The sequence below is a fragment of the Trachypithecus francoisi genome, unplaced genomic scaffold (assembly GCF_009764315.1).
Source record: "Trachypithecus francoisi isolate TF-2019V2 unplaced genomic scaffold, Tfra_2.0 Lachesis_group17, whole genome shotgun sequence".
NCBI lineage: Eukaryota > Metazoa > Chordata > Mammalia > Primates > Cercopithecidae > Trachypithecus > Trachypithecus francoisi.
Genome location: NW_022681462.1, coordinates 21,996,212 through 22,021,740, shown reverse-complemented (window position 1 = coordinate 22,021,740; position 25,529 = coordinate 21,996,212). Strand labels below are relative to the sequence as shown.

The 25,529-nt window shown below is 47.4% G+C and overlaps 1 protein-coding gene across 21 annotated transcripts in view; it reads right to left on the bottom strand.

The window, feature by feature from the left end:
• DYSF (dysferlin) overlaps window positions 1–25,529 on the bottom strand; it is a 247,566-nt gene that overhangs the window by 147,266 nt on the left and 74,771 nt on the right. For 20 of the 21 annotated variants that reach the window (XR_004428173.1, XM_033175041.1, XM_033175043.1 and 17 more), the window contains 7 exons: window positions 24,911–24,941; window positions 24,215–24,330; window positions 18,295–18,421; window positions 15,899–16,002; window positions 9,040–9,108; window positions 8,818–8,861; window positions 4,882–4,964 (listed from right to left, as the gene is read on the bottom strand). Coding sequence is in view for 20 of the 21 variants with exons in the window: in XM_033175041.1 (XP_033030932.1) it covers window positions 4,882–4,964; window positions 8,818–8,861; window positions 9,040–9,108; window positions 15,899–16,002; window positions 18,295–18,421; window positions 24,215–24,330; window positions 24,911–24,941 (574 nt within the window). In the remaining variant the exon portion in view is untranslated. Of the gene's footprint in view, window positions 1–4,881; window positions 4,965–8,817; window positions 8,862–9,039; window positions 9,109–15,898; window positions 16,003–17,825; window positions 17,950–18,294; window positions 18,422–24,214; window positions 24,331–24,910; window positions 24,942–25,529 lie in introns of those variants that run through there. The other variant, XM_033175062.1, reaches the window with a different exon arrangement.

Below are 25,529 nucleotides of genomic sequence, written 5' to 3'. Positions count from 1 at the left end.
GAAGCTAGGTCGGGGGATGCGAACTCTCCATCAGGGGGCTGGCGACAAGCACGGCTGCAGCCTCGTGAAATACGACTGTCAGAAAACAGTCAGAAATGCCCCACTGTGCCTCCACCAGTGCCTGCCCCTGGAATCAGAGACAGAGACAGTGCCAGCCAGAAAACTGAAGAAGAGGTTCCTTCCATACCAAGAGTGCTGACCTGTGAGGTGACCCTCTGTCTGCATTACCACCCCCAGATCTCTCTACCTGTTCGGGAAGACAGCCCTTCTCAGAAACTATCTGAACAGCAATAAGTGAAGGGGTGGGGCCACATCCCAGAACACATTGTTCCCCCAGCAAGGAAGGGAGGGGCTGGGGCAGGAAGAGCAGGTTTGCAGTGCCTGCAGGAGGGTCGTTTCTGAGACTAGTCCAGAGTCCCAACAAGGAAATCAGAAGGCAGAGAACAGCTAGATGTAGAAGCTCAGGGAGGGTGCCTGGGAGTTTACTGTACAATTCTCTACTTTTGCGTGTACTTGAAATTTTCTACAATTAAAAGTTGCCCTTTAAATGTTTCAGAGAACTCAGCAAAACCAGTCTTTTCATTTCTTTCTTGCCACGTGGCCTTGGCATATGTCATCACCTCTGCCTGGAGCTCTTTCCTACCTACTCCTCACATGCTGGTGGCTTCCCCTCTGGCAGCCTAAGACACCTCCTCCTAGAAGCCTTCCTTGACTCCATCAGGCAGAAGCAGCTCTCCTCTACTCTCTTATTCTCTTTCACCATGCATGTCCTTTTCTTTGAGGGCACTTAACACAACTTATACCCATATATTTATTTGTCTACTTGTTTGTGGCCTGTCAGGACTCTAAGTTCCCTGATGGTGTGATCAAGAATATTTTGTTCAACCCTCTATGCCCAGCCCCTGACACAAGGCATATGCTCAATAAACATCTCCTAAAAGAATGAAGTGAATGGAAAACAATGTCAGGTATATGCCTCTGATAGATGCCTACATTTACAGAAGGACATGAGGACATCAAGCAGCTAGAAGTCTAAGTTAACAATGTCTTGCTTAAAAACGATGTAACATTTGGAAGGCCAAGGCGGGTGGATCACCTCAGGTCAGAAACTCCTCATGTCAGGAGTTTGAGACTAGCCTGGCCAACATGGTGAAACCCTGTCTCTACTAAAAATACAAAATATTAGCCGGGTATGGTGGCAGGCACCTGTAATCCTGGCTCCTTGAGAGGCTGAGGCAGGAGAATTGCTTGAACCCAGGAGGCAGGAGTTGCATTGAGCCAAGATCACGCCACCACTGCACCCCAGGCTGGGCAAAAAGAGCAAGACTCTTTCTCAAAAAAAAAAAAAAAAAAAAAGGAACATTTTTTAAAATGGTATATCCAGTCTCCTCTCCTAGAGGTCTCCTAGAGATCCAGAATCTGGAGATGATCTCCAACTTCAAGAGCACTGGGTAGAGTCGGCCAGAAACTGGGCATGTTAACCTGTCCTCCAGCTAAAGATCTCAGGAGATGGATGAACAGAGAAAGACCCACACACCCTATCTGTGGGAGATACCAATACTAAACAGATCTTGCGGGAGAGTGAATAAAGCAGGGAGAGGGCAGAGGGCCAACCAGGATATGGAAACTGCATCCATAAGATTCAGGAAAGCATTCACCTGCATATTGCAGAAAATGATTTGGAATCCTTGGTAGAGTACAATGAGATGTAGTTTTTGTGGAACAAAGCAGAACTGCCGGGAGAGAACAGACAAGGAGCAAAGAAGTAAAGGAAAATATAAAAGGAGTGACAGGGGAAAAAGAAGGCTTGACAAGAACCTACAAATGCAATAGCCCATTTTAAACCATGTACGAAGCAGTAAAAGGCAGAATTGGTACAGAAAAAAAAATCAGATTAGCAACATAGAAAGCCCATCTTAATGATAAAAACAGCAAATGTTACTTTAGGGTTATTGTGTACCAGACATTATAAGAACCTTACCTTTATAATCTCATGATTTTTACAACCACCTCATGAGGGTTGGAACTTGCAAGAACCCCATTTTACGGTGACTAGAGCAACTCACTCAGTTACAAAGAAGCAGAGCCAAGAGCATTTGAACCCAAGTTGGCCAGCTGGAGAGCTGGAGCTCTCCCCACCTCCCCACTCTGCCTTCAGCTGTCCATGGCATAACAATCCTCCACTCAGATTTAAGAATTCATGTCTCAGACAAAATTCAATGGAAAGTGTCCTTTACCAAGAAAGATTAAAATAATTTTCTAAACTATCAGAAAAAAGATCAATTCCTATGAGCAGCATCTAGTCAGGAAAAAAATTAACTATGAAAGAATCAAATCAGACTGCTCTCAGAAAACACACAAAAATAAATTCAAAATAGATCAAATGTTTAAATGTTAAAAAAATTAATAGAAGTAAATACAACCTTAGGGTCTGCTGAACCTTCGGGTTTGAGCATGACACAGAAAGCAGAAACCATACTTTCATTATTTAAATGAGAAATTTTAAAAATAAAGACAAGAAGCTAGAAAGTTAAAGAAGGAAACAATAAAATCAGTCTAAAGAGAGTTAAAGAGTGCAAAGATTAAAAGTCCAATAAAGTTTTAAAATAAACTTCTAACCAGCTAATCAAGAAAAACAAAAAAACTCAAATATGTAACATTAGAAATAAGAAAAAGGAAAACACCACAGGTAGAGAGAATTATTCAAATTATAAAAATTTGCTCTGTGCAACACTATGCAAACAAATTAGACCTCAATGTAATGGATGCTTTTCTAGAAAAATATAAATTATCAAAATTGACTAGAGTAAAAGCAGCAAACTAAAAATAACAATCATCACAGGAGAAATTGAAAAGTTTTTAAAGAGCTATTACTATACCCACTCAAAAAGGGCACCCAGCCCATATGGTTTTATGGGTGAATTATTTCAAACCCTCAAAAGACTGTATTCTTATGTTATATAAACTATTCCAGATGTTAGAGAAAACTTTAAATCTTTACAATTAATTTTACAAAGCCAGCATAACCCAGATATCAAAACCAAAGAAATAATAAGCAGACATACCACTTGAAGATAACAGAGAAACAGGCCCAAGAACACATTTAGGAATTTAGTAGGTGATAAAGGCAGCATTTTGAAATATAGGGAAAAGATTACTCAAAGTACAGTGTTTGTATCACCAAAGAACAATTTTGAAAAAAGTAATGCTAGATCCCTGCCTTATTCCCTAAGGAAAAGACTAACAGATTTGGCTACGTAAAAATTTCAAGTTTCTATAGGTCAAAAACTATTAATTGGTAAAATAAGGCCAACAAGAGTTATTTACTACATATATGACAGGGGAAAAGTTAATATCCATATATATACAGAACTCTTACAAAACTATGAGAAAAAGATAAACATTTCTTCATATAGGCCAAGAACATAAATAGGACATTTATAATAGAATGAATATAAATTATACACACATGTTATATATAAATATAAAATAATTATTTAAATATATTCAAATTGAAGTCATCAACTTCACCAGCTCTCAATAAAATGAAAATTAAGGCAACAGTGAAATACCATTTTCACCTATCAAATTAACAAAGTTCTTTTTTTAATATTATTTTACCCTGTGTTGGGGAGGGCATAGCAAAATAAGCCTAGGGACATGATAAGAGTATAAAATAGTCCAGTCTTTCTGAAGGGCAATTTTGATAAATATCAAAAGCCTTAAAAATGTTGAAATCCTAGGCTGGGTGCAGTGGCTCATGCCTATAATCCCAGCACTTTGGGAGGCCAAGGTGGGCGGATCACGAGGCCAGGAGTTCGAGACCAGCCTGGCCAATGTGGTAAAACCCTGTCTCTACTAAAAATACAAAGATTAGCTGGGCGTGGTGGTGTGCACCTGTAGTCCCAGCTACTCGGGAGGCTGAGGCAGGAGACTTGCTCGAATCGGGGAGGTGGAGGTTGCAGTGAGCTGAGTTTGGGCCACTGCACTCCAGCCTGGCAACAGAGTGAGACTCCATCTCAAAAACAAACAAAAAAAAAAGTTGAAATCTTTTCCAATTTTAGGTATTTATCCAAAAGGAAACTCATGAATTATATAAAGATTCAGCTACAGAAATATTCATTGCCAATTTAGTTACTTATAATGTGGAAAATTTTGAAAACACCTACATGTTCATCATCAACTAGTTAACGTGGATCATGATACATTCACATAATGGAATATATGTATCCATTTAAAATTGTATTATAGAAGAACATTTAATAACAGGAAAAGATATCTATGTTGTATCGCAAAGTATCAAAAAGCAATTTTCAAAACAATTTGTTCTACTGTATATATATACATATCTATATATTAAATACACACATCTTACATGCATGTACAGATATATACATCCACACAGAAAGGTCTCGGAGTGCTAATAGTTCTGTCTGGAGGGGTGGGCTTATGGATAATTTCAGGCAAATTTTATATTCTTTCAGATTATTTCTTTATTTAAAATTTTACAAAATGATGATGACTTACTTTTTTAATAGACCAATAAGATCTATTTCAATAGCTTTTGAAACCGCTAGAGCACAGTCGGCCAATGCAGGACCTGACGGATGGCATGGCCACAGCCAGCCAATATTCTCTGCAGGAGTGAATTATCCTCTTTGTGCCCTTCAGTGGCATATCCCACAATCCAAGTGTAGAGAACCCTAAATGTCTGCAAGACCTCTCTTTCATTGCCAGAGCCCTTCTCAGTGGAAAATGGGCAACAAAGGCCTTATAATCTCCCTTTTTCTGCAAACTCTCAAAACTAGAGGTATAAGCTGGATAGAGGGGGGACAGGGGAGAGCACAGGGGGTCAAAGGGTAGAACGAAGAGGCAACATACCTTCTATTTCTCCTCCAGGGGCAGAGATTTTCGACATACTCAGGTCGGTGGTAGCCACGATGTCATTGTGAGTGAGGCGATCCCTAGAGCAAGGGAGCAGAGAGGGCCTGAACACAGGGAAGGAACTACAGGCCACAGCCCACCCAGGAAGTATGCGGCCTCAGTTACACATCGCGGGGGGGCGGGGGGCGGGGAGTGAGGGGCGGGGGAGGGCAGAGAGCGCTCCTGGTCTTCACTTTGGTAGGTTACTGAGGCCTGGTAATCCCAGAGATGAAGAAACTGCACAGAAGACTTTTCCAAGACTCTCTGAGAGGGAACTAGTTCATCTCGCCAACCACCAGCATCCCATCAGGCAACCAAGCCCCGGCTGCCAGCTTGGATCTCTGCAGACACATCTGCAGGCAGACAGGGAGGAGGGCGGAGGCAAGGAGGCAGGGCCAGAGACTGGGGAGACTGTTCAGGGAGCCAGATTCCCAGACCCAGGGAGAACTGAGAGGCTCCAGGAGCTAAAGAAATGTTCAGATCAAGGAGAAAACTAGGTGACCAGGAAGAAACCATCTCTAAGGCCACAGTCTTGAAGTAGCCAATGGTAATACACGATTCCTTTTTGTATCTGACTTTGTATGTAATGGAGCACTTTTAGCCTTTATCACACCGGAGGCTCACACAGCCTTGAGAAACAAGCACTTTCATTATTATCTCTGTTGCACCAATGAGGAAACCGAGGCTCAAAGCCATGTAGGTATTTGCCCAAGGTCATTGGGAGGGAGGGGAAGACTGGAATGGAAGTACCGGAGTCCTGATTCCAGGACCACTGCTCCTTCATGGCACAGGGCCTGCTTCCAGGGGCACAGTTCTCGGCTCCCCAACCAGTGTAGGGGACTGTGGCCAGGAGCTCAAGGAGGCTAACTGATTGATTCACCTATTAGCCAACTATGTCCTGTGCAGACCCTCCCTCTGAACCCCACTCCTGCCTCCTTTGATGATAATAAACAGTAATTGAGCTAACATTTATTGAGCACCTACTAAGAGCTAAGCACTGCACTAAAGCCATCAAGTGACTTAACTCACATCAGCACGACCAGGTAGGTCCTACAATTAGCCCCAAATTCAGATGAGAAAGCCGACGTTGAGAAGGTTAAATAATTTGCCAAGATGGCAAAGCTGGGATTTGAGGCCAGAAATGCTGATGTGGAGACCAGAGCTTTGATTGCAGCCACCTGCTGCTTCCCGGGTAGGCTAGACCTGGGGTCAAAACCACTAGGTCAAGAACCCCCACAACAAAGAATATTCCAGTCCCAAATGCCAGTGATGCAGAAGCTGAGAAACGCTGGGCTGGGCAGGACCCATCTCCTTCAGGAAGTTTCTCCTGCATATTTTCCCCTTCTTCTTGGTGCCTCTTTGACCCCCTCTCCCTGTTGTGAGTGCCTTAGCCATGGGCGGCTTCAAATGACACATCCCAACCCCATTGTGAAAGCACACCCAGGCACGGTGCTTCGATTTTTCTTTGAAATCCTGACCCTATGAAGTACCCTAATCTCTGCCCAGTTTCTGTGCTCCTTCCTTCCTCTCTCTTTGTATTTCCCAGGGAGGTGATTAAGCTTTGATTTTTAAAGTTTTCCACCGCCAGTGCTACATTAGGAAGAATGAATTGTCAGCACAGACAGATCTTTACCATTTTTCCAGGTGAATGATGTTAATAAGAACTGAAAAGCTGGGTGTGGTGGCTCATGCCTGTAATCCCAGCACATTGGGAGGTCAAGGCGGATGGATCACCTGAGGTCAGGAGTTCAAGACCAGCCTGGCCAACATGCTGAAGCCTCGTTTCTACTAAAAATACAAAAATTAGCCAGGGGTGGTGGTGCGTGCCTGTAATCCCTGCTAACTCAGGAGGCTGAGGCAGGAGAATCACTTAAACCTGACAGGCGGAGGTTGCAGTGAGCCAAGATTGCACCATTGGACTCCAGCCTGGGCGACAAGAGCGAAATTCCATCCCAAAAAAAAAAAAGAACTGGAAAGTAAAAATTTCCTGGAACGTTTTACAATGAGATTCTCAGCACCAGATGACTGACAGCTGATGGCATTTGTACACTGTCTTCATAACCAAACCCTAGACAAGACCAGCACTTGAGAAGGAATTGGATTTCTGACCTCCGGCCTTCTCTAAATTGGGAGAAGAGGGAAGGAGAGTGGGAGGAGAGAGGTTTTGTTTTATGGAGGTAGGGGGTGGTTTGGGTTTTTTTGTTTTGTGTTGTTTGGTTTTTTAATGAAAAAGGAATTTCTGAAGAATTAAATGGAAGATTAAGTTACAGAGAAAAGGCCATATGGACTGTATCCTATTTCCAGGATTCAGGTAATAACAAGAGCTTATCTGCACTTTCTGGGAAGAAAGCACTCTTCTGGATAGGAACTTGAAGCAGCAGAATGCTTTCTGGCCAAGAGTTGGGTTTTGGGGCTTGGGGTTGCTTTTGGAAAATACAGCAAGTCTGAAAATAGACTCACAATAAAAATGCCACTTCAACCCAAACCAGAGATGCAACCACCAGATTCTGTAATGTGTTTGGATTGTACAGTACGCTGATGCCTTTGACACAGCTCACCCGGACTCAGGCCAGACACATCCACAACACAAGAGACAACCGCACCCACACACATCCACATGTGCAAACACGCAGGGACACGCACAGCTCACTGCCGGCAGTCAGAGCGGCACACATGGAGAGCTGAGATGAAGAGATCATTCTGGGATGTAAAGCACATCTTTCCTCCAAACCGCTTCCCCACGGTACATACCCGTGGTCACTGCCCTCGCGGCCTCTCCCTCACAGGCCCTCCTGGCGGCTCTCTTTCCTCTCCTCTAATTCTCACAAGCTGTTTTCTTTAGGCCTGGGGAACTGGCACACAGCTTAATGGCTCTGTGGCCTGGGGGTTTTTCCCTAGTCTCTCATTATCCTCCTGGTTGGGGGTGTCATGGGCATGAGACCAAAGGAGAACACGCTGGGGAACCACACAGCCAAGACTTCTTGGGGGCAAAGAAAGGACAACTCTCTCTTTTTGGGAAGCCCAATGCCCCGAGATCACACGTGTGGACCCCAAATGTTCCCCTCAAGTGTAAGAGAAAACACCCCTCAACTAGCAGGAGGTGGCATGGCCTAGTGGTTAGGAACACAGGCTTTGGAAACAGCAGGCTTGGGTTCAAGCCTGGCCTCAGCTACTTTCCAGCTAGCTGTCAGCTCGGGCAGGTCACTCAATCTTTCCCAACCTGCCTTCTCACCTGCGAACTGATGTCAGTGAGCCCAGCTCACCTGAGATGACTCGTGTCGAGTGCTTGCTGGAAACAGGGTTTGGTGTTTAGTAGGTGCTCAACAAGTATTAGATGCCGTGATCTTTCTAAGATACCTGCGAGCTGCTGCCCTCACCTGCTGCACAGCTGCCGTGGCGTCCCCTGCTCAGGCAATCTGGGCCACTCCTCCAGCCGGGGGACCCTACCTTTTCATCCCACCAACCCAGGCCTGCACTGCAGCCCATCCTCCCTGAAGCTTTGCTCTTTTCAGTCCCTGGCCTCGGTTTGTGAGCCTCTCCTCAATGGAATGTCCTCATCATGAGCTTAGCAAAACCTCACCCCTCCTGCCAGGCCATCACCTGTCCCACCTCCTCCAGGAAGCCTTCCCAGCTCCCCCTGCCCTCAGAGATGATTCCTCACAGCCGATCCCAGCTGGCCCCTCCTTATCTGCCTCCCTGCCAACAAGCAGGTGTGAGTAAGCTTCCCAGGAAGTGCTCACACCCTCTCCATCCCTGGCTACCCCAAGGGGACATTACCTCACCTGAAACTTCTCCCTCACACTCTCACTACCAGTCACTGAGCCGAATGAAACTGAGGGACCCAGCGCCCCCCCAGGACAGCCCGCCCTAAAGACTCCAAGACTCAGGACTCACCAGTCTATGACACGAATCCTCATTTTTTCACACATGGAGGGGAACTGAGGAGGGAATAGAGGCGTGTTGGGAGAAGAGTCCTTTTGAGGAGGGAACAGCCCCTCCCCACCCCGAGCTGAAGTCTGGGATACTGGCAGGATGCTGGGGAGGCAGGAGCCCTGGACCTCCCGAAGCCCAGAGCCCCAGGAGCCTCCTTGGGTGTGCTGGGGGTGGGGGGCTCACCATGGCAGGCAGTGTGATGTTCTGGTTCCACTGAGGGTTGGCCGTTTTCTCCAAGATCTTGCTGCAGAGCTAGAAGACACAGGGAGGGGACAAGTGGATCGAGCTCCATGGGGACTCTGGGCTCCCCCAGGGCCACCACGCCAGTCAGTGGCCATTCTCTGCCACACTGGCTGCCCTTAGGGCTGGGTGTAAGACCCTCGGGTTGGGGCCTAGTACAGGGGGCTCAGACACAGGGAATCTTTGCAGAGAAAAAGCTCAGTGGAAGGTCAGACCCAGAGCTGGGGAGTGGGTAAGGGTAGGGTGGGTTGTCTGAATGCCACAGCCCTTCTACCCTTAACTCACACCTCTGGCTGAAAATCCCCCTCCATACCTCCCATTATGGCCAGGACCCTAAATGTGGGGGCCCTGAGTCCAGTCCAGATAGGTTTTCCCAGAAGCCCTTATGGCCCAGAAGGCCCTTTTGCTCATTACCCCATATCATCCACCATGTAGGAAGACTGTCACCTCTAGGAGATCAGAGATGAGGGAGGGGAGCCACGCACAGAGGTCGGAGAGTGAAAGAAAATTCAGGGAAGATGCAAACCCTGTAAGCCATAGTCTGCCTCCAAGCAGCCCTGCTCTAAAGACCAGGCTTTTCGGAAACAAGAAACCTCACAGGAGTGGAAACCAGATCAAACCAGCAGCTCACAGGCCAGCCCTGGCCTTGGAGTCCATAAGGAACACCAGGCCCCTCAGCCAGCCCCAGCGCATCCTGTACCCACACACGGGGACGGCAGGTAAAGACTCAGTTTCAGAAACACAGATCCTGGTAGATTTCCATGTCCTACACATGAAAATAATAAGCAGCCTTTTCAGAGCATTTACTGTGATAAGCCCTGCCTTGTGCTAAGCATTTTATGTGCATTATCTCACTTAATGAGCATCTGACTTAAATCAGAGACTTCAGGTCCCCAGGGGTGAGGAGGATGTCTCCGTTCCTGGTCCACCCAGTGCTGGCCCCTGCCCGCACCTTCCCCCTCCTCCCTATAAAAAGAGCCCCAGACAAAGGCCACACAGGGCTGTGTGCAGGACTGAGTGCCAGGATTTGGCCCACAGAGAGGAGTAAGGAAAGAAGAGAGACCAAGGATCCAATCCAATGGAAGAAAGAGCAAAGAATGGAAGAAAGAGCAAAGAATGGAAGAGACAGTTCACAGAATGAAGACGCAAGGCCTTGAGACATATAAAAAGATGCTTCATCCCACTCATAAAGAAACACAAAGAAAACCAACAAAATGCCATTCCTCACCCGTCAGATTCATAAAAATCTCTAAAGTCTGACAGACCACTGTTGGCAAGGCTACGGGAAAACTGCATGCTCATGTTTTGCTGGGGGGAAAACAAAATAGTTTGACCCCTCCAGAGGACAATTGGCCACTGTCTATTGCCGTTTCAGATGCATGTTCCCACTGCCCTATCAATTCTACCTCTAGACACCCATCCTACAGAAATACTTGCACATGTGAAGAATGACATACGTGTGAGGCTATTCACTGCAGCGTGGCTTGAACTAGTAAGGATTTGGAACAACCCATGTGTCCACCAGTGCCGAACAGGTTAGATCAAATATGGTCCATCGGTACAATGGAGTACTAGGCAGCTCGCAAACAGAATGAGGATGCCTAGGTAGTGACATGAAACAATCTCCAAGTTATATGATTAAGTGAAAAAGCAAGGTGCAGAGCGGTGACTGTGATGCACAGCCATTTGTGCTAAAAGGCAAAAGATAACAGTCTATAGTTGGATGGGCACGGTGGCTCATGTCTTAATCCCAGCACTCTGGGAGCCCAAGGCAGGTGAATCGCTTGAGGTCAGGAGTTCAAGACCAGCCTGGATAACGTGGCAAAACCCCATCTCTACTAAAAATACAAAAATTAGCCGGGAGTGGTGGCACATGCCTATAGTACCAGCTACTCAGGAGGCTGAGGCATGAGAATCACCTGAATCCAGGAGGCAGAAGCTGCAATGAGCCGAGATCGCACCACTGCACTCCAGCCTGGGCTACTGAGTGAGACTCCATCTCAAGAAAAAAAAGAATCTGTAGTCATATTTGCTTACACATGCATCACAAAACCAGAATAATATAAAAGAAACTAATTGCAGTGGTTTTCTTTGAAAAGGAAGAAATTAATGAATTGATTGTTGGATGGAGTACAGAGCAAGAGGGAGATTTTTCATGATTGATAGATAGATAGATAGATAGATAGATAGATAGATAGATAGATAGAATAAATATACTACCTAATTCAAAAATTAGATAAACAAATTTTTAAAATAAAAGACACGTGAACAAGATCCAGCTGAGTGGCCCTGCCAACTCTGTGCCCCAGGTCCCTGGAATAAGAAGGCACAGGCTGCCCCAACACACACACAGGATGTACACGGGCTGCTTCAGCCCCTGCCCCAGGCATCTGGCCCCCCTCCATCGCAAACACTTCAACCTGGCTGCCTTCACCGGGATGTGGGTCTGGGGGCTTGAACAGCTGCTGGTCTATCTACCACACCCCAGCCGGCACTGCCTCTGGCCCCAGAGATCCCTGCAAGCCTTCCCCCATCCTGTTTCACCCATAGGCACTCAGCCAGGGCCGCACCATGCTGCTTCTTCCTCTTCCTCTGCTTCTCTTTTCTTCTTCCTTTACCTTTTTTCTTTATCTTCCTTCACTCCCCAATGGAGTATTATTAGCACACTCTCTCTGGAAGGCTATTTGGTCATCTGTAGCAGACACTTAAAAATAAGCCCTCTGGCTTAGCAGCCCCAATTCTAGAAACTCCCCTATAGAAAAGCAGTCAGAGTGTGGATGAAGATTCCTGTATGCTGATGTTTGTCACAATGTTGTTTATAAAAGGGGAAAATTGGAATTATATATATCCAAATATAAGTCAAATGTTATAGTATACTCATCTGACAGAATATTATGCCATCATCAAAAAAATCATTTCAATGACTATTTAATAATCTGAGAAAAGATGAGACAACACAAGCAGTTTACCCAACTGCATGTATATAGTTGATTCTCATTATTCATGGTAGTTACTATCTATAAGGTCACCAGGAACCCTGAATTGGTGAACACTGACTCATTATCCCAGAGGAGAAGCAGGGTTAAATTCCTGCCAGCCTCTGTCACAACGTTTTTGTCAACTGATCGATAGGTAACCTTGGTTTATGTGTGCCTCTGTGGAAGGACACCTTACTTTTTAATATATATTGTTGAGTCATCAGCATTGAACTTACAGCCAATGGCACTGTGACTGAAGCCTGCAGGAAGCTTACCTGTCACACGCACTTCCTCTGTCAGGCACATCACAGCTGTTTGGTGCTTAGGAAAGCCAGACGGCACTTCAGCATGACATTTGGGGTATTTTAAACAGTGAAGTTGCCAACAAAGGCACAAAAACGTGAAAAACATGAGACTACACAGGACACGTGTTTTGTCTCTGTCCTTTGATATGTGTCCTGTGTGGTATCATGTTTTGAGACTCTCTGCCTCCCCGCTTCAACTCTCACAGAGTAAATACATGTCTTTTGATCATGGACACGTGTTTACTCCATGAGAGCTGGAGCAGGGAGGCAGAGTCACCTTGTTCAACCTCAGCAACCAACATACGTGCTGGGAGATCCCAATTTTTCGAAGCCCTGAAAGTGTCCTCAAATCATCACTAAAGTGCCACGAGTGTTGATTTTGGGCTTGCAAAATCAATATTTTCATTATTTTATTCCCAGTAAGTGGGAAGAGGGGAGGTAAGAGGGTAGTGGGAGCTAAAGAGAAAACATACTAGAAGGAAATACAAATCAATGTTACCAGTAATTCTCTCCAGGGTGGTACAGGGTACAGAATATGGTGCAGGGTACAGAATATGGTGCAGAGTATAGAATACGGTGCAGGGTACTGAATATGGTGCAGAGTATAGAATACGGTGCAGGGTACTGAATATGGTGCAGAGTATAGAATACGGTGCAGGGTACAGAATATGGTGCAGAGTATAGAATACGGTGCAGGGTACTGAATATGGTGCAGGGTACAGAATATGGTGCAGGGTACAGAATATGGTGCAGTGGGAGTTTTTGTTGTTTTCCTTTTCTCTGATTTTTTCAATTTTTTGCAATTTGTAGGTTTTATTCTTGAATTCATAAAAGGAAAAAGTTGTTTTAAAACTTCCTGTCCTGCCCTACAAGTACCTACTTTTTGTTTCTTCCATACCATGAAGTGCACAGTCGCACGCACTCTTCCACACTCCTATCTTCTTAGTAACTTGGCCAAATCAAGTATGGTTCACATCTTGGATAATACTGCCACCAAGCGTCCATAAGGGGAAATGCAAAGAAGGCCGGCTGGGGTGGGTGGGGCACGCAGAAGGTAACCTCAGGGCTCTTCAGCTTAGGATGTAATGAGAAAAAAGGGACATGCAAGCAGGCTAAAAGAGAGGGACAGGCAGAATGAGACACGCCATAAGAGCAGCAGAAGCGGGGAGGCCACAAGGAGGTGGCTCAGGGAAGAGAGGACGCAAAGGCCTGGGGACCACCGGAGAAGGCTGGCCAGATTGAAACTTTCAAGACGGAGTGTTGCAGCTGCCTCCTTCACCATAAGGTCATTCTTCAACTCCCTCCACCTCTTTCTAGAGGAAAAATGGGAGGTACAGCTTCTTGCATGAGCCCACATGCCAACCCACTGTATACAGTCACTTGTCTTGGCCGCCTTTGTCCCTTCACCTCCCCTAGATACTGGTACCTTCCTACAGAAATCCCCAGGGCCAGCCAAGGGCATCTCAGAACAGAAGACCCAGGGAGATCAAAGATGCTAACAGGGACCCAGGATCAGCCAGGAGCCCCAGAGCTCTGAGGCTTAGTTCCAACGAATGTGAAGGCACGTCGGTCTTGGTTCCAGCCACCATCGAAATACCTTCCGTGTTGGGAATGCGAAATAAGAACAATCTCAGGACATGAATTTCCCAAGTGTCAAGTGGAAAAATTAATCCTAGTCCTTGGAGCTAGCGTCCCACAAAAAACATACAGCCGCAGCTTCCTCTTTCCTTCCTGCCTTCAAGCAGCTGTCCCCATTCCTCCTGATGCCAGGAGTGGGGCGTAAGACCCGTACCCTGAGCCCACACCAAAACCTGCACTCAGGTGAGGATCTGCAGTGAGCAGTTACACCTCCACATGAACGAGTTTAAAATCTGCATTACATCCCCGTGTACATTTTCACTGGGACCTGTGCTAGTCTCTGAGGAGAGACAGCCCAGCTCAAAGGGGCTCCCGATGGCCACCTTCAGTATAATTCAAACATCAACACAACAATGACTGATTTAACACATTAAAAATAAAAAGCATTGAGGTCCATACTAATATTCAACGAGGCAGGAGGGAGAACGCTCTTCTTTGCAGAAAAAAAGTCGACTAATCAAGAGAAAAAGAATGATAATGAGAAAATCACCACTTTGCAGTCCCAACTAAATGACTTCTTCAGACAGGAAGGTCAATGGATGCTCAGACCATTAGGTAAGAGATAGCTGAGAAATAGGATATCCGTGCAGTGCCAAGATATCGCCCACAGTTTACTTGCTAATTACAAAGGGGGAACATTTACTTTGATAAGGGAGCCGTCTGGGGGCATCACTTTCACCGTGTGATCAGGCAGTCATCCCTGATGATGGGACAACCTGACATGATGGCTTTCTGTTGTGATGCCATATGACATGCAGAACATCACCTATGCTGACTTCTTGCCGAAATACTTCATCTGAATCTAATCGAGTCTCTAGACCTAACTTCCAGTTTACAGGAAAGAGAGGAACCAGGGAAACAAGTGAAACAACAGAAGGAAACAATCAAACAAATCCAGTACTTGGACAAATGGCCTGGGCTGTTCAAAAATTCGATGCATGAGGTGAGAAACAAAGGAATGGTCCTGGGAACAGCTGGCAGTGGCTACGGGGACACGAGGTAGGGGTGGGCCCTGGGGACATGTTTAAAGTCAAAAGCTAGAGATGGCATGTGTGATATGGAGAGAGAAAAAAGGGAAGAATCAAAGCAGGTCCACATTTTCTGCCTTTGATGGTTGTACCTGGTTAAGACAGAGGCTTTTGGATATGGGGCAGTTTGCGCAGAGAAAATGACTCCCTCCAGGGCTCAGAGGAGCAGCAGGAAGAGCTGTTTAGAGGCGCAGAGAGGCCTGGGGTTGAAGGGAGGGGTTGGAGAGCTACCGAGTTCTCTGCGGAGAGGTGATGGCTGAAGCCTGGGAGGGCTGGGGCTGCCAGGAAAGCCTGCAGGGGGCACACAGACACTGTGGGCTGGGCAGCCTGTGTAGAGACAAGGGCTGGAACAGAAGTCAGAAGGGACTGGAGCCACAGCACCACCTCAGGGCAGGAAGGCGGGCTGCAAGGAAGAGACTAGGGCACCCACCAGAGGGGTCTTTCTCTGCCCAACTCCCCCCACAACATTTTTAAAATAATCATTATGTTTTTATCCCACATCTTTCAAATATAGTTTCCCTATCTTTATGCCTTCATGTCTGGTTTCCATGCTATTGCTCCATTTTCCCCCAAATGTTCCTCTACTATCCACTGTCCAACGTCCTCTCCTGGGCTATCTACATCTATGTGTCTGTCTGGGACACCCCCAGGCAGACCTGTCCATATTTGTGTGCAGGGCAGCCTCTGAGAGCTGGGCCTGTGTGGGTGTCTCACCACGCACCAGGATCAGCCCCTCCTTGTGCACACACATCTGGTGGGGGCGCCTCGCACTGTCTTGCTCTCACCCCGCACTGTCCACAGGGCACCAGGAAGTCCCCTCCCAAGAGAACCCTCCTGCTCCCTTACTCCTTACCATTTTCCCCGCAAAGCTGACCTCCACAAAGGGGTCCACCAAGTTCTTCTTGTTACTCTCAAAGCCAAAGATCTGTTTCACATTGTCCATCACGGCATCGTCCACTGGGAAGAGGGACACACCAGTCATTGCCTGCCTGCTGTCTCACCTCCAAAACCCTGACTATCCCCCATCTGTCTCCAGGCAGTCCTGGGACTACCTGAGCAAGAAGTTGTGACCCCTTCACACAGGGACTCAGTCCAGGGGCCCCCCAGAGGGAGGACTGTCTCAGAGCAGCAACTACTGAGAGCACCGGGCCACTTTGTCACCAGTCCCAAACGGCTCATTCACTGTCCTCGCCCTGCATTCAAAGCCTTTCAATCAAATCTACCAACTTATCGACTGCTTGACTGATTAGAAATCTACATCACTAAGGGCAGTGAGTACCCAGAAAAGGACTGGCAGTTGTTATAACAATATCCCATTATTGGTGCCTGGTTGACATTTTCCTTTAAATCTATTAGTGCAGCGATTTACCTGAGGTTAACCAAGAAGTCAATTCTGTTTTTTTTTTTTTTTTTTAAGAGTTTTTAATCTGGCTGGGCGCGGTGGCTCAAGCCTGTAATCCCAGCACTTTGGGAGGCCGAGACAGGCGGATCATGAGTTCAGGAGATCGAGACCATCCTGGCTAACCCAGTGAAACCCCGTCTCTACTAAAAAAATACAAAAAACTAGCCGGGCGAGGTGGCGGACGCCTGTAGTCCCAGCTACTCGGGAGGCTGAGGCGAGAGAATGGCGTAAACCCGGGAGGCAGAGCTTGCAGTGAGCTGAGATCCGGCCACTGCACTCCAGCCTGGGCGACAGAGCGAGACTCCGTCTCAAAAAAAAAAAAGAGTTTTTAATCTATGCTCCCCCAAACCAATTATTTTTTGAATGAGTCAGATTATTTATATATGTAGATACAGATAGATAGATAGATAGATAGATAGATAGATATGTATATGTGTATACACATACATACGTGTATAAAGCATGTTATATTTATAGGCATATGAGTGGGTGAGTGGGGGGGATAGTTAAAGATTATACACTAGCTAATGTCTACATGAATACAAAAGGCACAACAATTAGCAAACATTTATGATCTGTTTGCCCATCTATTTTTTTTTTCAAACAACATTGCAGGGAATTCAACACAAAGCTCTTTCACCTTAAGAAAAGCAAATATTTCTATTTCCCCATGCCCCTCTTGAAGTTCACCAGCCTCACTTCTACATAGTTGCAATCAATAAGTGCAGAATATTTGTAAGCATGTATTTTAGTACTGAATTAATACTCATTACTTATTTACAGGCTTTCTTCAGGATTTGGTCCAAGTAAGCTTGTACATTTCATTTCTTGATGTCAGCAGCCAAAGCAGAAACTCTCAAACAATTATCTTTATGGAAAAGTTGTAACCAGGGACCCACGTTGCAAACCTTCTCATTGACTATGCTGTGGACAGTGGCTTGGTTGTGTTGATGTATGCTCTAAAATAGCGGCTCACAACTGGGCCTCACAGCAGAACAACCTGGGGAGCCTTTAAACCCTACCTGTGCTGAGCCCTGCCCTAACTCAAGTCCATCTGAAATGCTGGAAGCAGGGCCCTGGCATTTGGACCGTTTTGAATCTTCCCAGGTAATTCTAATATCAGCCCAAGTTGATAACCAGAGCTCTCGAATATTCAGTATAATTCCCCAGCATTTACTAAACACACAGATGGGTCTAGAACCGGGCCAACCACTGTGAGGAACCAGGCAGTGGCCACATTGGCCCTCCTGGGAGGAAGAGATGGTTGCAAGTCGGATACCCACTGTCCCAGTTTGCCGGAGACCATGGGGTTTCCTGGAACAGGCACTTTCAGTGCTAAAACCAGGACAATCTGAGGCAAGCTAGGATAGTGGGTCACCTTGTGGATCCGTGTCCTTCATCTGTGAAGACAGGGGGCCCCAGGAGTCCTTCAAGCAAACCCTTCCAACGTTAGAGCAACTGCTCCCCAATCCAGCTCTGCCGACTTGCAGGATGGGCTTCCTCTTAGAGGGAGGGAAAATCAGGGAGAGCCAGCCCTAAGGCCAGAATAGAGTCTATATGGTGCTGACTCCTCAATGACAACCAAGCAAATGGGTCCACAAGTAGCCAAATAGCCACACCAGGCCCAGAGGACACTGGAATGGAGCTGAGAGGCAGCTATTACTCTCAAGAGTTCTTGAATCTTTGTAACTCCACCAACACTGATTACTTTTCATTAAATTCTGGTTGTTTTCCTAGACGCCTCTCCTTCCCCCAGGGAGCTGACCCCACCCGACACCGCCCACCCTCACCAGCCCGGCGCCTCCAGCCTCCTGCAGCCGTCCCACCCAAGGGCACGCCCCACGCACTCTGTGGCAAGTCCTCGGCCCGGAAGACCTTCAGGCAGAAGTGGGCTCCTCGCAGGGCCACGCCTGTGGGCCGGAGCAGGTTGCTTTCAATGTCCTCCTTGTCTTCAGAGGGGTCTTTTCTCTCCAGCTACAAAGGAAACCAAATATGATTCCTTCACGCTCCCCTGAGCACAGGGTTTGACCCTCCTTTTCTAAGAGTTCCACCTTCGCCACATAAATGCCACATTCGGAAGTAAGGCAGACTGCGCTCCGCCACTTAGTCCCATACAAGGGACTACCGCATAGTCCCAGGCAAGGTCCTTCACCTGAGCCCCAGCTTCCACTTGAGTACAGCAGAGACTGTGACACTGACCTTCCAGGACTGTGCGAGGTGTTAACATCTCCAATAATGATGGAAATGCACGTGGCACACGGCAAGCATTCCACCAACCTCAGTCTCCTTCCCGCTCTCCCCCACCTCCCAGTTAAAATATAATACAGTAGTAACTGAGGTCTAAGCTGGCCACTCTATCTTCACTAACATGCCGGTGTTCATTCACCCAGCCAGTAGCTACTGAGTGACTAGTAGGTGTCTGTATGGTGCTGAAGGGTAGGGGATATGGCAGTGAATAAGGGGACGACATGAATAAGCGCCCTCTTCCCATGGAGCTGACTATCTTGCAGGGAAAACAGACTTTCAGCAAACGAATCCAATAACATGTCCTGTGTCTTGTGGTTGGAACAGTAATAACAAAAATCACATCCCACATGTATTGATGTGGATGCACTCTCTCATTTAATCCTCACAGCACCCCCCTTGAGTGGGTCTCAAACTTGGCTCTACATTAGAAACACCTGGGCGGGGGGGCCGGGCGCGGCGGCTCACACCTGTAATCCCAGCACTCTGGGAGGCAAAGGCAGGCGGATCACCTGAGGTCAGGAGTTCAAGACCAGCTCACCAACATGGGGAAACGCCATCTCTACCAAATAATACAAAAATTAGCCAGGCGTGGTGGCGTGCACCTGTAGTCCCAGCTACTCAGAGGCTGAGACGGGAGAACTGCTTGAACCTGGGAAGCAGAGGTTGCAATGAGCCGAGATTGCACCACTGCACTCCAGCCTGGGCAGCAGAGGGAGACCCCCATCTCAAAAAAAAGGAAAAGAAAAGACACACCTGGGAAGCCCAGGTCACACCCCAGACCAATTAAAACATAATTTCTGGGAGAGAGTACCCATGCAGCAGTGACTTTTAAAGCTTCCCAGATGATTCCAACTGGCAACAGAGGCTGAGAATTAGTGTCTTCTAGACCACTGCTGTGCATTCCAATTAAAACGCAGGTTCTAGTTCAGCAGGTCTGGGGTGGGGCCCAAGAGTCTGCATTTCAACAAGTGTCCAAGTGATGCCCACGCTGCTTGCCCACAGATGCTCTGGGTGCAAGGGCCTAGAATGCCCCCACTTTACAGATACAAAAGCTGAGGTTTAACACAGGCTGGAAGCAGAACCCACGTGCTTGGGGAGCACAGAGCAAGGGGGATTGTAACTATACTGAGGTGGGGTCAGAAATGCTGCCCAGCTTGAGACCTGGATGATGAGCAAGAGGTGGAGGCATCCAGACGAGGAGGCAACTCATGCAGAGGCCTTCGCACCTGGATGATGAGCAAGAGGTGGAGGCATCCAGACGAGGAGGCAACTCATGCAGAGGCCTTCGCACCTGGATGATGAGCAAGAGGTGGAGGCATCCAGACGAGGAGGCAACTCATGCAGAGGCCTTCGCACCTGGATGATGAGCAAGAGGTGGAGGCATCCAGACGAGGAGGCAACTCTTGCAGAGGCCTTCGCACCTGGATGATGAGCAAGAGGTGGAGGCATCCAGACGAGGAGGCAACTCTTGCAGAGGCCTTCGCACCTGGATGATGAGCAAGAGGTGAGGCATCCAGACGAGGAGGCAACTCATGCAGAGGCCTTCGCACCTGGATGATGAGCAAGAGGTGGAGGCATCCAGACGAGGAGGCAACTCTTGCAGAGGCCTTCGCACCTGGATGATGAGCAAGAGGTGGAGGCATCCAGACGAGGAGGCAACTCTTGCAGAGGCCTTCGCACAAGGGGAAGTTGGCAGCTGGAGGAACAGACAAAAGATCTGGTGGCTGCTCTTGGGCTAGCGAGCAGCGAAGGGACAGGAGAATAGCAAGGTCAGGCTGTGCCCAGCAGCCCACTCCTTGGACAGTTGCCTGGACTAGCCTCACCTCATTCATTTCTCACTCAGTCACACTTGACACGTAGAAACCTGCTTCAGGATCCTTGCAGCAAAACACTCAATCCCAGAATGCCCATATCACAGCAATGCCCAAAGGGATGTGTTCTGTGTTTATTCTCCTCAGCTCATATCAGAAGAAAACAATCATCTTTCAGGCATCCATAAAAGTGTCTATTCCCCTAGACTATAAGCACTGATTGAGCACCTACTGTGTACAAGACCTGCCATACTAGGCAAGAGGGGAGATAAAAGATATCATATTTGCTATATTGTCCCCATCATCAAGAAACTGAATCTCAGTGATGAAGACAGACACATAAGCTGGTTAGACTACCAAAGGGCTGGGTGGTGGCCCAAAGGAAAGACCAATACATTTTCCTGGAGGACTTCTTCCTGGAGGCAAGCTTCAGGGAGGAAGTGGCATCTGAACTGGGCCTGGAAGAACAAATTGGCACTTGGTAGGCAAAGAGAGGGAAGGTATTCCAGCAGGGGAGAAGGCCGGAGAGGAATGGAAGAGTGTTCTGGAAAGAGTCATATCATCTGGTGTGGCCACAGACGGGGCCCATGAAGATACATCACAGCAAGTGGACTGGGAAACTGACAAAGGCCAAATGTCAAGGGCCTTGAATGTCATGCTAAGGATCTTGGACTCTATCCTGAAAGCAATGGGAAGTCACTGGACATTTTGTAAGAGGAGACACGCGTGACTCTACCTGGGTTTAAAAATGATGACTGTTGGCCAGGCACAGTGGCTCACGCCTGTAATGCTAGCACTTTGGGAGGCCAAGGCAGGTGGATCACAAGGTCAGGAGTTTGAGACCAGCCTGACCAATATGGTGAAAACCCATATCTACTAAAAATACAAAAAGTAGCTGGGCATGGTGGTGCACGCCTCTAATCCCAGCTACTCAGGAGGCTGAGGCAGGAGAATTGTTTGAACTCGGGAGGCGGAGGTTGCAGTGAGCCAAGATTGTACCACAGCACTCCAGCCTGGGTGAGAGAGCAAGACTCTATCTCAAAAATAAAAATAAAAATAAAAATAAGGGTGACTGATGATAAGGTGGGGATAGGTGGAGAAGTATAACGTAAGAAGTTAGGAGACCTCAGAGGACACTTAGGAGGGATGGCAGAAACTGCTAGTTGTTCCCCCAAGTCCAATCTTTTCTGCCTCCTCTAACAAACCCTCAATTTTTAGCTGGACAGCATTAGGATGGACTTTATTTCCCAGGCTCCCTCGTAGTTAGATGTGGCCATGTGACTAAGTTCTGGTCAACAGGACCTAAGCACAAATGTGTACAACTTCTGGGTCACGCCTTTGAAGGAAGAGATGTGGTCTCCATAGTCCTTTACTCCCATTTCCCTGGCTGGAGTACAGACATGGTGATGGGAACTGGAGCACCGTCTTGGGCCGTGTGATGGAGGCTGCATGATGATCACAGTGAAGAAAAGACCAGGAGCCTGGGTCTCTGATCACTGCCAAAGCACTGCGCCAATTCTGGACTGTGGCATTCATGAGAGAGAAATAAACATCTGTCCTCCTTAATGCCTATTACTTGGGGCATCTTTGTTATACCAGCTGAACCTGTATTGTAATTCACAAAGAGACCCAAGTAAGAGAGAGCGGGAGCTGGGCCTCAAACTCTGGTCTTGTGATGGGAAAAAGAAGAGGCATACACTGAGGTTTTCACACCAACAAGACTGGGCAACTACTTGCATGGGGACTGAGGGGTAAAGAATGAAACTCTGGCCTCTGGTTTGGGGGACTAAGTGGCTAAACATGCAATTTCCTAAGATGTCACCTAATACAGGATGGGGAACAGGTGTGGGGAGTGGGCAGCAAATGATACTAGGCTTTGCTCTAATAAGTCAGAGGGGCCTAAGGGACACGTTAATGTGGCCTGATAACAAGACAACTGAAACTGAGCGTCCAGAGCTCAGAAGATCCAGGCTGGAGAAGAGCAATTTACAAGTCTCAGGTGGTGTCTGAAAGAGATGGACTCCTCAACAGTGAGGGGCAGGACACAGCAAAGGAACAGGGACTGAACTGCAACATCGAATTCGAAGAACCCACTGGAAAAGGAGCAGGGAGAATCAGGAGAGTCATGAATGCTAAGGGAGGAGGCAATTTCAAATACAGCATGGGCTCTGGAATTGAATGCTGTGGAGCCGTGGTGCAGACTAACAACAGGGGAGAGCTCCTAAGCTCTGGTGATGAGTGATCCTTACACTAGTGGTTTCAGGGAGGGGAGGTGGTAGGATTCCTACTGAAGAGAAAGAATGAGCAGTTGGAAGTGGAATGGAAAAAGGGGGACGCAGTGCACCCTGTCAAGAAGTTGGTGATGACCAGCAGTAGGAGAGAGAGAAAATAGTAGTGGAGAGGAGGGGTGGGGAGAAATGAGTCAAGGAAGGGGTGCTTTAGGATGGGGAAATCTTGAGCCTGGTACAGATCATGGAGCAGGAGGCAGAGGACACAAGTGTGAGAAGAGATCAGAAAGAGGAGGCAAATAAGACAGTGGAGGCTGTGAGGTCATGGCCAGGAGGTGGTGGGATGATGGAGCGGGAGGGGCAGCGGAAGGGAGGGAAGGTGGATGAAGATGGGGGGGCAAGTTGAGGACCATGGGAGCTCCCAGAGCTCTCACCACTACATCGCTGTGCAGCTCTGCCTCTCCAAGGGAAGCTGAGGTTGGAGCTTAGGAAAGGGAAGAAAGTCTGGAAACAGCCAGGAGAGATAAGGAGTAAGGAGATGAGGAGAATGAGATAAGGAGTAAACTACACCCAGGTAAAGGAAGAGGCAGACAGCACTCAGGGCCCAGCTGAAACCCATCTTCATCCAAGCAGCACATCCAGGTGGCCAAGGAACCAGTGTGTGGTGAGGATGGGGGGGACACGAGGCATGGCAGGAGACCCCAAGGGCCCTGTCCTCCTCTCCCTCCCTGCACAGTGCCATCAGCCATGTTCAGGATGCCCTGGTACCTCACCCCTGACCTTCACCTCACCCCTGACCTTCACCTCACTCCTGACCTTCAGGACTCCTGGCTTGCCCTTGCCCAACATGTCCACCACCCACATGCCTCTCTTCTGCTTCTGCGCTGCTGAGCACCATGAGACAAGTGGCTCCACTACAAACAAAGCATCCAACCCAGAGTGGGCACTCTGGTGTTTGTGCAGAAATCCTTTCATTAAATCTAGCCTGTCATTCCTCTCCCACCAAGATGGTTCCAAACCTTTTCTCCTCCTCTGAAATATACAAAGATGCGGATACCTCCCCTGCTCTCAACACTTTTCTCATTCTTACCACCTCCAACTTATAACTTTACTTACTGACATGTAGAGATGAGCATGATACATTCTTAGGCAATGAAATTCAAGTCACAACATAATATATATAGAATAAGCTCACTGTTGCAAAAAGAAAAATATGTGTGTATCCTTCCAGAGGGATGTGCAATGAGATAATAATAGCTCTCTCAGAGTGGTAGGATTATGAGTGATTCATTTTTTATTAATACCTTGCATCCAGAGCACTCATTTTTCATTAATGCCTTTCTACATGTTCTACATTTCTCATTAATTACCATATATTAGTTTACATCAGAAAAAAAAAAATACAGTGTTTGTGGTTTGGTGCCCCCACCACCAAGTGCTGTGTGGGGGACCACAAGGAAGACCCAGGGAAATGTACTCACAGGCGCTTCATCCCCAGGCCCCAGCACACAAAGACTTGTTTTCAGGTAACCTCTGGCCCCAGCAGAGAAGTCATCAGGGTCTGAGAGCAGCAGCCACTTCCTGAGATAGGCGTGCCCTAAGAGAGACAACATCCACTGGTGATCCCAGAATCAGAAGACCCCAGCCCGTGACCACATCCAGGAGCCCAGGATGGACTGCACAGGGGACGTAAAGGACTCATCCATTGGGCCGTGAGCGCAGCACTCAGATTCCAGAATCAAAAGGTACTTTGAGTGTTCATGCGGTCAGAGTCAGAAATATTAACAGAAAACCCTGTAAGGGGCTGGCAGAGCCAAACCCAGGCCATTTTCCTCCGTTCAGGAAGTGACCAGACCAGAATGGAAATCAGGGTGAGGAGAAATCCTGGTTTGTCACCCAATTGACCTGTCCCTGTCTGCCGTGAGCCCAGTCTCCAGTAATGGGGCCTTTCAGATCTAGCCTCCCTGAATGGGCCAACGGAGACACAGGCGAGCGTTACACGCTCCCGAGGGCTTGTCTCACATGGAGGACGAGCGACCTGCCTTCTCTCCCAAGATCAAACCCTTCCTCTAGATTCTAAAACCCCCAGGAGGGGCAGTGAGGATGCCAAGTGGGTGTTCTCCAGTCAGACTCCAGAACCAAAATGCACGGATACAGCCAAAGTGGTGAGAACTCACGGGGCTCTCTGTAAATGGTGCCCACGTCCATCTGCAATCAACGAGAGGAGACACAAATCAAACTCTTGCCGCTGAAGCATTAAACACAGTGTGGTGCATTACATGATTCCATTAAAAACCATGTTTTTGAAGAACTTCTGGAAGCACAGGGAAACATTCACCATTTGATACTACATGAAAAGAAAGTGAAATACATTTTGATTCCAGTTTGATAAAGAATGCTTACGTACAGAAAAGAAAGAGGAAAGGAGGCTGGACGTGTTGGCTCACGCCTGTAATCCCAGTAATTTGGGAGGCCAAGGCAGGTGGATCACTTGAAGTCAGAAGTTCGAGACCAGCCTCCTGACCAACATAGTGAAACTCCATCTCTATTAAAAATACAAAAAAAAAAAAAAAATAGCCGGGTATGGTGGTGCATGCCTGTAATTCCAGCTACTTGGGAAGCTGAGGCAAGAGAATCACTTGAACCCAGGAGGTGGAGGTTGCAATGAGTTGAGATTATGCCATTGCACTCCAGCCTTGGCAACAAGAGCAAAAATCCATCTAAAAAAAAGAGGAAAGGAAATTCAACACAATAGGACTATGTTATCTCTGCATGGTAGATTGGGATGATTTTTAT